Source organism: Schistocerca serialis, chromosome 3, assembly GCF_023864345.2.
Source record: "Schistocerca serialis cubense isolate TAMUIC-IGC-003099 chromosome 3, iqSchSeri2.2, whole genome shotgun sequence".
Taxonomy (NCBI): Eukaryota; Metazoa; Arthropoda; class Insecta; order Orthoptera; family Acrididae; genus Schistocerca; species Schistocerca serialis.
This window is the reverse complement of record NC_064640.1, coordinates 318,180,323-318,196,093: the sequence shown is the minus strand read 5'-3', so window position 1 is coordinate 318,196,093 and position 15,771 is coordinate 318,180,323. Positions and strand designations below refer to the sequence as shown.

Here is a 15,771-nt window from a genome sequence, read left to right as displayed (position 1 = left end):
TGTCCTTAGGTTATTTAGGTTTAAGTAGTTCAAAGTTCTAGGGGACTGATGACCTTAGAAGTTAAGTCCCATAGTGCTCAGAGCCATTTTTTTTAATAGTGCTTTGTGGAGAGACCAAGCCTCATGGATTGCCATTTGAGTTCACGAAGCATCTCTGTAATCCTTTGTGTTGATCGAACCTACCGGTAACAAATCTAGCAGACTGCTTTTGAATTGTTTCGATGTTTTCCGTCAATCCTACCTGGTAGGGATCCCAAACACTCCAACAGTAATCAAGAATGGGTCGCACTAGCGTTTTATAGGACGTCTCCTCTGTCGACGAGCCACACTTTCCCAAATTTCTCCCAATAAAACGAAGTCAAGCATTCGCATTCCCTACAACTAAACTGACTTGCTCATTCCATTTCATATCTCTTTGAAACGTTACATGAAGTTAATTAATCGAAGTTGCTGTGTCAATTTATACCCTACTAATGTTGTATTCGAACGTTACAGGACTTTTTTCCTACTCGTCCTCATTAAGTTTTTTCTACATTTAGAGCTAGCTGTCATTCACCCCACCAATTAGAAACTTTCTCTAAGTCGTCTTCTATATTCCTGCAGTCACTCAACTACAACATCCACCTGTATACCACAGCGTCATCCGCAAACACCCACAGCTTGCTATTCAGCGTGCTTGTCAAATTATTTATGCATGTAGGGAATAAGAGAAGTAATATCACACTTCCCCAGGGCACTCCTGACGATATCCCTGTCTCTGATGAACACTCGTAGTCAAGGCCACATACTGAGTTCTATTACTTAAAGTCTAATTCACTCACGTATGTGGGAACCTAAACCATATGTTCGGACCTTCAAGTCTAATTCACTCACGTATGTGGGAACCTAAACCATATGTTCGGGCCGGCCGGTGTGGCCGTGCGGTTAAAGGCGCCTCAGTCTGGAACCGCGTGACCGCTACGGTCGCAGGTTCGAATCCTGCCTCGGGCATGGATGTGTGTGATGTCCTTAGGTTAGTTAGGTTTAAGTAGTTCTAAGTTCTAGGGGACTGATGACCACAGATGTTAAGTCCCATAGTGCTCAGAGCCATTTGGACCATTTGAACCATATGTTCGGACCTTCGTCAACAATCAAGCACAAGGTAGTCGAAGTTTGTGCAGAGATTTTATCTTTGATCTTACCCGAAACAAAAATGTCCAGTAGTGTCAAATCAGGCGAATGTGCAGGCCAATGGTGACGTCTCGCGTGCTATTCAACATCAAGAAAGAACGGGATGAGCACTTACCCAGCCACAAGCGAATAGAGAGCCTGGCAATCCACGAGTGAAGTGACTCGTGATACGCATGGAAGCTGTATATGCACAAAATGTGAACAACACTAGAATGAAATATCACAGAAACACTCTCAATTTCTCTGGACCCAACGCGTGAATTGTGGGGACGAGTTAACAGAACATCTATTTCACTCACTCCGCTCGTTGCAGGTTGCCTTTTATCTGCTGCGAAAGACTTTTTTTTTTTTTTTAAAAAAAAAGCTAACCAATACGTGATACATCTGAATTACACAGGCAGAACAGAAAGCTAAATTTTCTTTGTTCCCCTTTTATACCACTATTTCGGCAGTACATTGCTCGTTTCCTCCTTAGCTGAAGTAACGAATTTCCTCATTTGGGTGTGAAATCGTGAATTTATACGTGAGGCAGCAAGTGATTTGATGCTCTGAACAGATAAACTTCAAATTCAGATTTTTGTAATTATTGGGTCACTTTGAGAAGAAGAGATTGAGAAGCAGAAATTACTATAGCTCCATTTGAAAAAACCAAGTTCATATCAATATTTCTGTAATTAATGTAGCTATGACATCAGTCTATGTGGCTTCGATTAAAACAGAATTATGGCATCTTAAATGAGTTTGCAAATATTTTAGGTGAATGTATTAGCTGAATCACCCTGCTGATCACAAACAAACAACAAATATAACCATGTGGTACTCTGTGTGATTGCTTCAAATTCTGAGTGAACCATTATTTTATTATCTTATGACAATACAAGTGGAAGATTGTTTATGTAGCAGGAACAACAAAAGGTTCAAATGGCTCTGAGCACTATGCGACTTAACTTCTGACGTCATCAGTCGCCTAGAACTTAGAACTAATTAAACCTAACTAACCCAAGGACATCACACACATTCATGCCCGAGGCAGGATTCGAACCTGAGACTGTAGCGTTCGCTCGGTTCCAGACTATAGCGCGTAGAACCGCATGGCCACTCCGGCCAGCGCAGGAACAACAGCAAACTTAAAATAGTCAGATTCCTTCAAATTATGTGTACTTGTTGTTGTTAAGTGATACACATTGCTTTCTGGCACACAGTTAAAGATAAATGCCATGAACTGGCTTTGTGTACTATATTCTATAATATTTTATCTTTTGCATGAGTGTGTCATGTTCATGTAAGTAAAGTCACAAAACAGTCCCAATGGTAATAATTTATAATTTAATTAAATTATTATGTCATCTGTCAAGGTGAGTACAACCTTTCAGATGACAGTCTGTTTAGAAATCCTGAATGTTTGCTGTGCTAAATGTTTCTCTTTACCGTGGATTTATAAATTCTATTACAGGTGGTCACCTCAATTTTTTTATAGTGGCAATAATGAGATGGTTGGTAATTCTTTATTATTGTTTCCTCTCCTATTTTGTGACATGGCTTAACAACAGCATATTTAAGTCTGTCTAGGAAAATATGAGCATGAGAAAGTTAATTAAATAACTACATTGCTAGCTCATCTAAACAACATGTAATTATTGTACTGCTGAGCTGAACGTCACTCTTCTCATATGTATATATCCAGTTCCATCATTGCATCACTAGCTCAGTTGATCAGCAAATCAAGATATGTGCATGTGTTACCACTGTTACCACAAAGGCAATTCATATTTTGTCCCATAGTTTTATTTGTATACCATTAAGATAATAGAAAACACTCCAAGACATTACTGTTTATCCTTGGAAGAACATTCTGCATGTGCTTGTTGCAGCTGATATATCTGCAACAAAACATCATCAAAGAGACTCAGAGTGTTTTTTTCTGGAATACTACTTTTGTGGTAACATTAATAGAATTACCTGCCTCATCCACCAGATTTGTCTTCTAAACAAGTACTTATATGGAGTAAACTTGAATAAGGACAGTTAACCGAAACAAATTAGATGCAGTCTTAAGAACTAATGTAATATCAGTGAATGTCTTTCAGGTGATCCATATTCATGTGAGTGGCATAGTAGAGAATCTGACATAGAAGTATTTTGTTGATGTTAAGAGAGGCTACGGCTTCCAGATGCTTAAGACAAAAATAATGTACTGTCTGTGGAGAAGAGCGATTGACATATTTTACACTTCTGTTTGTGTTAGACATTGTCACAGGATATCTCTACAATCATTTCAAGTTCAGCCATACATTCTAAAGATGGCTATGGACACACACAGCAGTTTATTCAGGGGAGTGGGGCAAGACTCTAAAACTGTCATTTTTAATGTAAATGAGTTGGTCAGTTTTGAGACATGTCATGCCAATTTTATAAGTGGCACAAAAAACTTATTACAACCCAGAGAATTGATGGTTGTCCACTCACCACTATAAAGTAAAAGAATTATTATGTACTAAATGAAAAGTCTGTACTCCAGATTTCAGAACAAGGGGTAGGGAGTGAAAGTTCCCCTACTTGCAGACTTGCAGATGTCTATGAAGATGGCCAATGCTAACACATTCTATGATTCTGTATAAAATAAGTGTATTTGACATGTTTGTTCTCTTACCTTCTGGTTATCATGCATACCATTACAAATCATATTTGTGTATGATCAAGAGACAATAGATCCAGGGCTGGTTTAAGGCTGAAGCAACACAGTTGTCCTTTTGAGCTGTCAAACAGAGAGGGACACCAGAGAGTTCCACTAGAGCAAAATTTTTATACAGAATATTTCATAATTAGCAGCAAATACTTGCATGGGTAAAAGTATACAACCAGGGGAGGAGAAAGGGGGCACCAGATGATATGTTGCTTGTATTAAAAAATAATCCCAACCCAGTCCTGAGCAGAACAAAATAGTTCTACCTAAACAGAGAAAGAAACTAGTAAAGACAGCCAATCACTATATATAGGAAGTGTTGAGCAATAGGAAGGCATATAAATGGGAAGTGAAATTTCTTTCAACCTCTGCAACCTGTATCCTCCACCTTTTTCCTCTTCTTCCACATTTTACTGGTGAAAAACTGTCTGAGAAACACAGTATTCAGTACCACAGCCTTTCTAGTCCCAATCCCCACTAGTTATTGTCCTGCTCTTAGCACTATCCCTTTTCCCATACCATGTCTTGCTCCCACTTACACCCTCACCGTACACTCTCCCTTTTATATGCTCGAGCTTTGCTTCCTCTCTTTCCCTTTCTTCAATTGCAGTCATATACCAATGTACCATCTTCCACAATTTTCTTATTGACCTCTCCTCTATACTTGTGCACAACATGTAACTATCCTCACCAGTACATGGGAAAACTCCATATCCTCTTCCCTTGCGTTTCTGCTCTGCCTTTAGTTATTGTCTTTGACCTGTGCCTTCAGGTTGTCTTCTCAACATCTGAGACAAATTATGAGCTCCACTGCTTACACTCTATCCAAATCAACCATTTTTAGCAAAATGAGTGGACTGGATAATTTTTTGTGTAATATAAAACCACATGTGGAAAGTTGGCAACGAACTCAGCCATTGATTATCCACTCACCATTTGCACTAATCTCAAATAATTGGAATATTCACTTAGGGAATGTTGCTGTTATAGGACGATTACATAGCATTGCTGATCGAAACATGACTGTAGAGCAAATGCAGAAGATAAAGCAGAGACTGAACGACAGGATTTCTGTACCTCTGGAATGCGGTGCTTGCATCAGTGTAATCAGCAATGAAATTAGGTAACAGATAGCAACCAATTTTAATCATTTAAGAAATCTGCACAAGCCTCCAAACCCTATTCAAGTTTTTGAAGTCACTGATGTTTCTTCTTATTTCTTCCATTCACCACAAATAGAGCTTCTGTATCATGGTATGTGTGAATAGTGCCAATGGGAGAATGGATTTTATGGAGGACTGCAGCTTATCATAGGGAGTGATTTATAGTCCCTGAAATTAAATGAAAGGGATCAGTGGAAATGAAATCTATGAAATACCAGCATATGAGATAATGTAAGACTCATTCATTCGGAAGTGCTGTACCTTAAGTGTAATAAATAAGTCATGACAAATGAAATTTTGTTGCAGATCATGACTGAAACTTTAATTATTTGAACATCACAACAGCTGCCATGATTGATTAGACCATCAGCTTAACTTTTCAAAGCCAACCAAATACACAAGTAATTAAATGACTCATAGACTTGGTTTTTGTCAAAATGATTACAAGGTGTCTACGGAACAGAAGCAGCTGTCTAGAGGAGATAATTATAGGTTAGATATGTTTTCATACAATTTGTACAAATAAATAACCAGGTTTTGTGCATTCAGTGCTAGTACTACCACAGGAAAGGAGTTGATGCAGGATCCTTGCTTACCCTATGTTATATATATATATATATATATATATATATATATATATATATATATATATATATATATATATATAAAATTTTGATTAAATTCAATGTTGATAAAATTATTGAAATGCAATGAAATGCAGTGGTATCAGTGAAATCTGTTTTGAAATGTTCAACTTCCAATGTAATGTTTGTGCACAAGCTTATATTGTTAACTACATTTATGGCATATTCATTCCAGTGACATTTCAGCTCTTCTGAATGGGTTTCACTGTTTCATTTCATTTCATTAATTTCGTTCTTATTGACACCATTCATTTCATATGAACAGATTTCATTCAAATAAACATAACATTTATACCCCACTTTTCCAGTCATAGTCTGTTTATCCTCTAGAAATACCTAATGAACATACATGTACAGAAGGAAACTACAATTCATTTCCATTACTGTTGTTTTGTGTCACAACAATTTGTTTTAACTTATGTAAGAAGACAGTTACTGAGTTATAGTTAGCATTTTTATAAATATATATTATATATTTTCTATCCATTTTTCAGATCCAGCATGCCATCCAGAAACTGAAGGCAATAAATTGACTTTCAATTTGTCATTAAGTGATGTTTACCAGTGTGGAGTGACTCGAGTGACAAATGAAATTACTGTAAGTTGGTATTTCATAACTTTGTTTATGCATCACCACCTTCTATATGGCTAGCATTAACATATTAAGATAAACCATACAGAATAAATCTGAGGCATGTTCAGGAAAGTATACATAACTTATATGTTTCCATATAGTATGTGGAAATAAGCCTGGATTTCAGTTTGTAAATATTCACATTCATCTCTTTCATATCCCATTATTATATTTTAATGAAGTAAAATTTTATATGTCAAGCAATGGAAAATCCAGGATGGAGTGTAACAATATTACGATTCGTATAATAAAATTTTATGTGAGTTATACATGTATACTGCCCCTTACAAATTGATGTGAAAATGATGATCAGAGCCCACCAATTTGAAAACAAATTGTAACATTTTGTCTGTAAGTAAATAAGCAACACACATATGCAAAATGGAAAGACAAAAACAGTGATATAAAATTAAGATGTTAAGGAAACACAATGCTCTTAGAACCAAAGGGCATAAAAATATATCAGTTCTGAAACTAAATCAAAGGCTAGTAAAAAACTTTTATATGATGCACGAGCACATCAAAGAGCAACTTGAGACATACAACTCCACCATTTAACTTAAGAAGGCAGTAGCCCAGTCTGATGTACAACAACTGTATTTGGAGAAAGGTTTGAAACACTTACAGAGTGGTTTTCTGAAAACATTCCCATGAATGGGTAATAGGACTGAAGTCAAGGGACCTTACAGATTGTCCCTTTCCCCGTGTACTGTTCATCTAAAAGCAATGACTGACCAGATGTGGTTTACAGAATAGTTAACATTATATTAGGTGACATTAACAAACATAGTACAGAACATTAACAAACATAGTACAGAAAATATGAGAGTACAGCCCTGAAGAGAACCAACTATTCCTACTTATGTATCTTGTCCATATTCAATAGTCCACCTTGAATTATCCTGTTCCTTAGGTACTTTGTAAATGTTTACAACACTACTTGCCTTTACACATAAAACCATCTTTATGTAGGCATTTGGGCACTGAATTTTAGGAACATACATAGGCACTTGGTTTGATGTCTGAGCTTCTATCCCTTAACACTAATATGGTTATACCAATTGACACCTACCAATATTATTTACGGTCAACATACCATTTGCAGTTGCTTCTCCGATAAAAGTCAAACACTCAACCACACCATTCAACACCCAATCCTAGCCATGTTTCCAGTCTTGTCATTCATTTCAATGCACCTGAAAAGTGTGATACTGTGATTTACAACGTAGCATCTCAACAGGATAACACATGTTAAATCCAGCCTTCACATCACAAACATTTTCTTTGTATATGTTTGCTGCATTTGATATTTAGTTAAATCTGACTAGTTCTGTAGCCTAAGTTTGATCTGTGTACTGTTCATCTAAAAGCAATGACTGACCAGATGTGGTTTACAGAATAGTTAACATTATATTAGGTGACATTAACAAACATAGTACAGAACATGCTGCGAAGTGATGTCAATTCTAAACAGTTTCAGTCTGTTCAAGATTCTGTTGTTTCTTATCCTTTCGCTTTTTTCATGTGTAGACCATGAAGTAATTATATGAAAATATGTTTACATTTTAAGTATATAAGCATTTAACACATGTGTTCACATAATTATTCTGTATATACAGTGGTGTATCTTGTTATCTCTTATGAAGTAAATTTTGTTAAAAGCAAAATATAACATTAAAAACATAAGTATATTCAACAGTTGTAACAAAATCTAAACTTTCTGAAGTGCCTTCACAGTCACATACTTTTGTTTTATAAAGGGACAAAAAATATATTACCATCGAATTATAGTTGAAATGACATCTGAGGAGCCCAAAGAAGTGATTTTGGCAAAGTGTATTGTCAATTCGCAAGTGAACCACACCTTGACTAGGAGAAGTGTGCTGCCTGTGGGCTTTCAAGAAGCAGAGTGAGTAACCACAATAATAATTTCATGATTGTGATAGCAACCTTGAATCATGCAAGCTATGTTAGCAATTATAATAGCTTTAAATTTGAAAATATTAGATGTAATGTTATATTCTTAATAATATGTCTAATTTCATTATGGTTGATTATTTTCTGCAAATGTTTAATGTGTCACTAGCCAAGGATTTATCTGTGATTAGTTAAACATTTTTATGCAGTGCTTTTCAGACTCTTCTTCCTTTTTTTTTTTAGTTTTCAGTTCTCTACAGTAATCAAAGACAAAAAAATATATGCAAAGTATTCAGTATAAGAATAAGGAAGAAACATAAACCACAAAGTTAATTGCCTAATTGCAGTAAATCGACTATTTGAGAAGCTTTCCCTTTTCAGTAATGCACTGTTAGTAGCTATAGGCAGTTTGAAAAAACAAAACTATCTTCAAAGCAATAATGACAGCATATACTAGACCAATACTCAGTATCATCAAGGGAAATACAGTGATAGAATTTGAGCACATATTCTAGGAAAAACTGAATCAAGAAGAAGCAAACACCATACAGATAAAATTAAATGTGTGCAAAATAGAAAAATTATAGCTCTGTTACCTGTCTCATACAGACATAGTAGCCATCATGCCAAATTTCTAAATAAATCTATGATCACAATGACAGAATAAAATACACAACTCTGGATTTTTACAAACATTTTATGAGAGCAATGGACTTCTGTGGTCAGCATATAATGTGTTGAAATCACACTACTCCAGTGCCTTCTCCTGAAGGAATATGCCACAGAAAACTGCTGTTATTACAGAAACAACATAAGTCAGTGATTCATTTGGATTCTGCTTCAGACGGTGTATAGCATCACAATGACATCGAATGATATTGTGCAGACATGTTATGTATCAACATACGAACCTGTTGTAACATGGTATTCACATTGTGTGTGTGTGTGTGTGTGTGTGTGTGTGTGTGAGAGAGAGAGAGAGAGAGAGAGAGAGAGAGAGAGAGAGAGAGAGAGAGAGAGAGATTTTATCAGACCATCAGGGATACAAGGCCGAGAATATGAAAATGGGACAAATGACATCTTTCCAGTAAGAGCAACATGTCCCATCTGTAGCAGCCACATGCAGTGTATTTTCAAGTTATGTGCTGACAAAAAGTCGGGCTTGGTCAGTGTTATTAATTTGTTCAAAACTAGTGATGAGTAAAATATTTTCTTGCAACAACACTCTGGAGAGCATGATGTGAAGGAGCATAAGCCCTGTAGTGACTCCAAATTTTTCTCATGGCCACCTTCAAGTATAATAGTCTGATTAGTAACAAAAAATTAATATGTGCAAAATACCATTTACATCATTGCACGGTGTAACAAAAATTAGGATTTGATGATTAATCCAGCTGCTAAAAGGAGTTCCCCTAAGAAAAATGCAACAATACCAGAAATCTGCTCTCATTTCCAACTATGTTTAGCCATTATTGTTCCCAGGACATAAAGTAAGTAGATGCCACATCAGATGCAAAGAAAATGCATTCAAATATTATTACTCATATTCAAACTCAAATGTGAAATATGAGTTGTACCTCAATTACACTCCTGGAAATGGAAAAAAGAACACATTGACACCGATGTGTCAGACCCACCATACTTGCTCCGGACACTGCGAGAGGGCCGTACAAGCAATGATCACACGCACGGCACAGCGGACACACCAGGAACCGCGGTGTTGGCCGTCGAATGGCGCTAGCTGCGCAGCATTTGTGCACCGCCGCCGTCAGTGTCAGCCAGTTTGCCGTGGCATACGGAGCTCCATCGCAGTCTTTAACACTGGTAGCATGCCGCGACAGCGTGGACGTGAACCGTATGTGCAGTTGACGGACTTTGAGCGAGGGCGTATAGTGGGCATGTGGGAGGACGGGTGGACGTACCGCCGAATTGCTCAACACGTGGGGTGTGAGGTCTCCACAGCACATCATGTTGTCGCCAGTGGTCGGCGGAAGGTGCACGTGCCCGTCGACCTGGGACCGGACCGCAGCGACGCACGGATGCACGCCAAGACCGTAGGATCCTACGCAGTGCTGTAGGGGACCGCACCGCCACTTCCCAGCAAATTAGGGACACTGTTGCTCCTGGGGTATCGGCGAGGACCATTCGCAACCGTCTCCATGAAGCTGGGCTACGGTCCCGCACACCGTTAGGCCGTATTCCGCTCACGCCCCAACATCGTGCAGCCTGCCTCCAGTGGTGTCGCAACAGGCGTGAATGGAGGGACGAATGGAGACGTGTCGTCTTCAGAGATGAGAGTCGCTTCTGCCTTGGTGCCAATGATGGTCGTATGCGTGTTTGGCACCGTGCAGGTGAGCGCCACAATCAGGACTGCATACGACCGAGGCACACAGGGCCAACACCCGGCATCATGGTGTGGGGAGTGATCTCCTACACTGGCCGTACACCACTGGTGATCGTCGAGGGGACACTGAATAGTGCACGGTACATCCAAACCGTCATCGAACCCATCGTTCTACCATTCCTAGACCGGCAAGGGAACTTGCTGTTCCAACAGGACAATGCACGTCCGCATGTATCCCGTGCCACCCAACGTGCTCTAGAAGGTGTAAGTCAACTACCCTGGCCAGCAAGATCTCCGGATCTGTCCCCCATTGAGCATGTTTGGGACTGGATGAAGCGTCGTCTCACGCGGTCTGCACGTCCAGCACGAACGCTGATCCAACTGAGGCGCCAGGTGGAAATGGCATGGCAAGCCGTTCCACAGGACTACATCCAGCATCTCTACGATCGTCTCCATGGGAGAATAGCAGCCTGCATTGCTGCGAAAGGTGGATATACACTGTACTAGTGCCGACATTGTGCATGCTCTGTTGCCTGTGTCTATGTGCCTGTGGTTCTGTCAGTGTGATCGTGTGATGTATCTGACCCCACGAATGTGTCAATAAAGTTTCCCCTTCCTGGGACAATGAATTCACGGTGTTCTTATTTCAATTTCCAGGAGTGTATTTTATCAAAAACTTCAGTCTGAAGTTAGATTGAACTGAAGTTGACAGCTGCATTAAATGTGAGGACCTCATTGTCAAATGGAGTGACCTTTCATTGTCATTCTCTGTGAGAAAAGTAATTTAATTTTCTGTTACTGAAAATTCTCACTTAAGACTTTTTTTCACTTTGGTCAACTATGGTTTAATTGTTATGGGACCATTAACTGTAATTCCTAGAAGTCTTAATTGTTTTTGTGTCCTGATGAGGAAGACAGAAAAAGACCCATGTAGTTAGTAGCATATAATTCACACACACACACACACACACACACACACACACACACACACACACAAAATCTTACCCACCTACAATAAAAATTATTTACTCCTTTTCTAATGGTTATCCTGGAGTAAATAGCAACCATACAATGATTCAGCTTTGTCCTGTTCCAATATGTGCTAAATATTTTTGTGATAAATCAATAATTTTCCAATAGTGTAAAGGGGTTTGGCTAAGTATGACATTCTAAGAGCTGCTTTATTTTTTATTACAGTGCCTTAGAAGTGAGCTATACTTTTGAGCAGAAAGTTGAAGCACCTACATTAGGAGTTGGTGTTCGTCAAGGAGGGCAACTTGTAACTGGAGAGTTGAATGTGAATCCAGGGACGCCGTTGCAAATGGAAATATATCTCGATAAAGCCACTGCTCCAGTATATGGTCTTCTAGTCAGTTACATGATGGTAACAGATACAAAATCTCAGGATGAGACTATTATTTTCAATGGGTAAGAGCTACTGAACTAATTACTTTCAATTAAAATTAGTTCAAAATACCTGAGATCTTTATTATGTGAAAAATACTTTAAATGTGATATCACTATATACCAAATGTCAGTAATGATAATAACCAGTGATTTACTAGGATAATGAGTGTTAGTAAGCTTATGTGCGGCTATCTTGTTAGTAACAGTACTGGAGGATACATGCAGTTGATCATATTACATAATGAACTACAGGTACAGTCCCCCAATACTCAAAGGAAACAATAGCGTGACAAACACTTGAAGATTTTAGAGAAAGCCTAAAAATGTTTAATGAGATGGAATTTACAATGAGACTAATGGCGGTTCCAAATTCAATGAAGTTCTTAACACGTTTCAAGTATATTTAATTGCTAGTATTACATGAAATAACTGCTTTCTTGAGCAGAAGTGAGTTCTGGGACACTTCTACAAATGTTTCAGTAGTTAATTGGTAGTATTTCAATATTCTTACTATCAATATTGATCCATAATCCATTTTAATAAGTAATTTTTGAGATAAAAATGTTTCATCTGTGGTTATTGGATTTTTAAAAACAATGTAACTGTTTCCACATCACATTTAGTAATTCCTCCAAATTAAGTTAGTACAGTATTTCCCATTTATCTTTATCAAAACCAAAGAGACATACTTTATTAAAATTGTAGAGCAGGCACAAGCTGCATGTAACTTTTTCTTTATTTTTGCATGTTTCACTTGACCAACACAGATGTCTTCAGACGTTGCGTAGCCAAGGGCCACATTTTAAAAAGATTGGGATGCATACAGTGCCACTATCATAGATGTATGTATGTATGTATGTATGACAGTGACACTTATACAGCCTGATATTTGTAACATGTGGCCTTCAGCTACATCATTTCTGAAGATGCTTGTGTTGGTCAAGTGAAATATTTAAAAATAAAGAAAAAGTTATATGTGACTTGTAGCCACCACAGTTTTAATTTCTAATGGTTGCTGTTCCCTACATTAGTTAGACAGATATTCTATGTAGGCTTTGTGCTGTGTACATTCTACACAGAAGACTTATTTCTCAGCAAAATCTGAGATTGTGGATAAACAAAACTCCTGCTATTTTCTTTCTCTGAGAGGTTCTGATCTCAGAGTACCATGGGAGAGCCACTACAGAGTTTGCAAGGAGAAAGGGGGAGGATCATGGTACAAAGTGAAGCTTTGATTTGGTCCTTAAGATGTGTTCAGATGTTGCAATTTGCTGTGCATTGACCATGAACAACAGGAATCTTGATTAGACTCCCTGTCTGTGATACATTTTAATTTTTACCACACAATCAGTGACAAACTTGACTTAAGTATTACTTTTGTATGGATAGAAAGTGTGTCAGTGGGCATGTAATATCATCACATTCTTAACGTGTACCATGAATGTCTTGTGTATAATGTCACATAACATCACTCCCACAAAGGCATTGCTCTAGGGTTTTTAATACATTGATTGTCCTGCCTCACTGTAATCTCTATTAAGAACTATATTTTGTTCTTTTGACAATCTTAAGTTCACATCAGGAGCTATGATGATGAGGTGAAAAGTTCTCTACCTGGTAGAATAAGACTGTGGATTTTATTTCAAAAATGAACTAATTTTTCAACATAGCCAGTTTTGGGCCAATGCAGTTTATTCAGTATTTTTCCAATGAGTAGGTTCCATCACTGAATTTCTATTCAGGCAAGTCTGAAGAATAACCATCTGCATCTACTATAGCCCTTTCACTGTACTCTAGACACTTTCCAGACACAGTTTCTTTTTGATATGTCATAATATGAAAATCTAAGGGTGCCAATTCCTATGAATATGACAGAGATTCCATCTTCAAATCTACCTATTTTTACACTACTACCAAAGCTTTGATGACAGGTGAATTGCCTAGAAGAAAGATAGTGATTCTTTTCATTTTCAATGCATGTCTGTTATCACATCTTTTTTCATCTAGTTGATCCAAGAAATTATATAGTGTTCACCAGTTATTGTTCTATCTTTTGCAAGGTAATCATTTATAAGAAAATGTTTTGTAACCTACAGAAACTGGACATAACCTTTCTGGCAGACAAAGTAAATTTTTCATCTTTTGGTGCATGGTATTGATTTTCATTCCATGCTTACATTTCTGGGATTAGGTGGTGGACTCAAGTCCCATCTATAGTTACAGGTTGGTACATAAAATCAGTCAAATTATTTTAAAATGCTCTACACATTACAAGTAGTGAGAAAGTGAATCTCAAATTCACTTTAGTAAGCATTCACCAATGCAGCAACCTTCTTACACAAACCTTTCTCACAATTAATTCCTCAAGTATAACATATAATATTATTTCCTCTAATATGCCTGTACCAGCTGTTTCAAGCACCTTCAATTGGTGACTGTGTAATATTTGGACTGTCCTGATGTTTTCATTTACAGTTGCACTTTTAGATTTTCTTTCACATGGAACATTTTCAGGGGAACTATGACCACATTTAAATTCAACCACCCATTTTTTAACCACTGAAAATATTTGAAATCCCATAGGCAATAAACCATATGAAACAAGCCCGCCTGGCTGGCCGCTTGCTCTAATGCACTGCTTCCTGAGCAAGAAGGCATGCTGGTCACCGGCATGAATCTGCCCAGCGGATTAGTGTCGAGGTCCAGTGTGCAGGCCAGCCTGTGGATGGTTTTTAGGCAGCTTTCCATCTATCTCGACAAATGTGAGCTGGTTCTCCTTATTCCGCCTCAGCTACACTATGTGGGAGATTGCTGCGCAAACACCATTTCCATGTATGCATGCACCATAATTAATCTACCACGCAAACATTTGAGGTTACACTCGTCTGGTATGAAACATTCCTGGAAGGAGTCCACTGGGGGCTGAACTGCACTGTAACACTGGATTCGGTGTGGGGCAGCGGTGGAGTGGGTGGACAGCTGTGGCCTGTTGTGGGGTTGTGAACCACTGAGGGCTATTGCGGGACGAAGCCTCTCTGTCGTTTCTAGGTCCCCGGTTTAATACAATGCAATACAACATAATCTGAAACAAAGATATTTATGGTGCCACAATATTTCAAGTTATTCATTTGCGTGAAATGCACATAAGACAACCACTTTAAAAAGCTTTATAAACAGAATTGTTCTGAAGATCAAGTTGATCTGTGACTGTTTGCTGATGATGCTGTGTGTATGGGAAAGTGTCATCATTGAGTAACTGGAGGATGATACAGGATGACTTAGGCAGAATTTTTACTTGGTGTGATTAATGGCAGCTTGTGCTAACTGTAGAAAAATATAAGTTAATGAAGTTAACACAGATGAGCAGAAAAAAACAATCCTATGATATTGGAACACAGTATTAGTGACATGCTATTTGACACAATCGTTTTGATTAAATACCTACACATAATGTTGCAAAGCAATAGGAAATGGATCAGCATGTAAGTTCAGTAGGAGGAAAGACAAGTGGTGGACTTTGGTTTATTCAGACAATTTTAGGAAAGTGCAGCACGTCTATAATGGACACAGCATATAGAACACTAGTGTGACCCATTATAGAGTACTGCTTCAGTGTTTGGTGTCCCCACTGAGTCAGATTTAAGGAAGACATCAAAGCAGTTCAGAGGCGCTCTGCTAGATTTGTTACCAGTAGGTTTGATCAACATGTAAGTATTACGTAGATGCTTTGTGAACTCAAATGGGGAACCCTGGATAAGAGACAATATTCTCTTTGCAAAACACTGTGAGAAAATGTAGAGAATGAGCAT

The 15,771-nt window shown here is 38.0% G+C and overlaps 1 protein-coding gene across 1 annotated transcript in view; it reads left to right on the top strand.

Moving 5' to 3' along the window:
• The window catches only part of LOC126470125 (uncharacterized), a 130,979-nt gene that overhangs the window by 76,479 nt on the left and 38,729 nt on the right, over window positions 1-15,771 (top strand). The window contains exons 3-5 of the mRNA XM_050097740.1: window positions 6,155-6,258; window positions 8,055-8,203; window positions 11,753-11,983. Coding sequence (XP_049953697.1) covers window positions 6,155-6,258; window positions 8,055-8,203; window positions 11,753-11,983 — 484 coding nt within the window. The remainder of the gene's footprint in view (window positions 1-6,154; window positions 6,259-8,054; window positions 8,204-11,752; window positions 11,984-15,771) is intronic.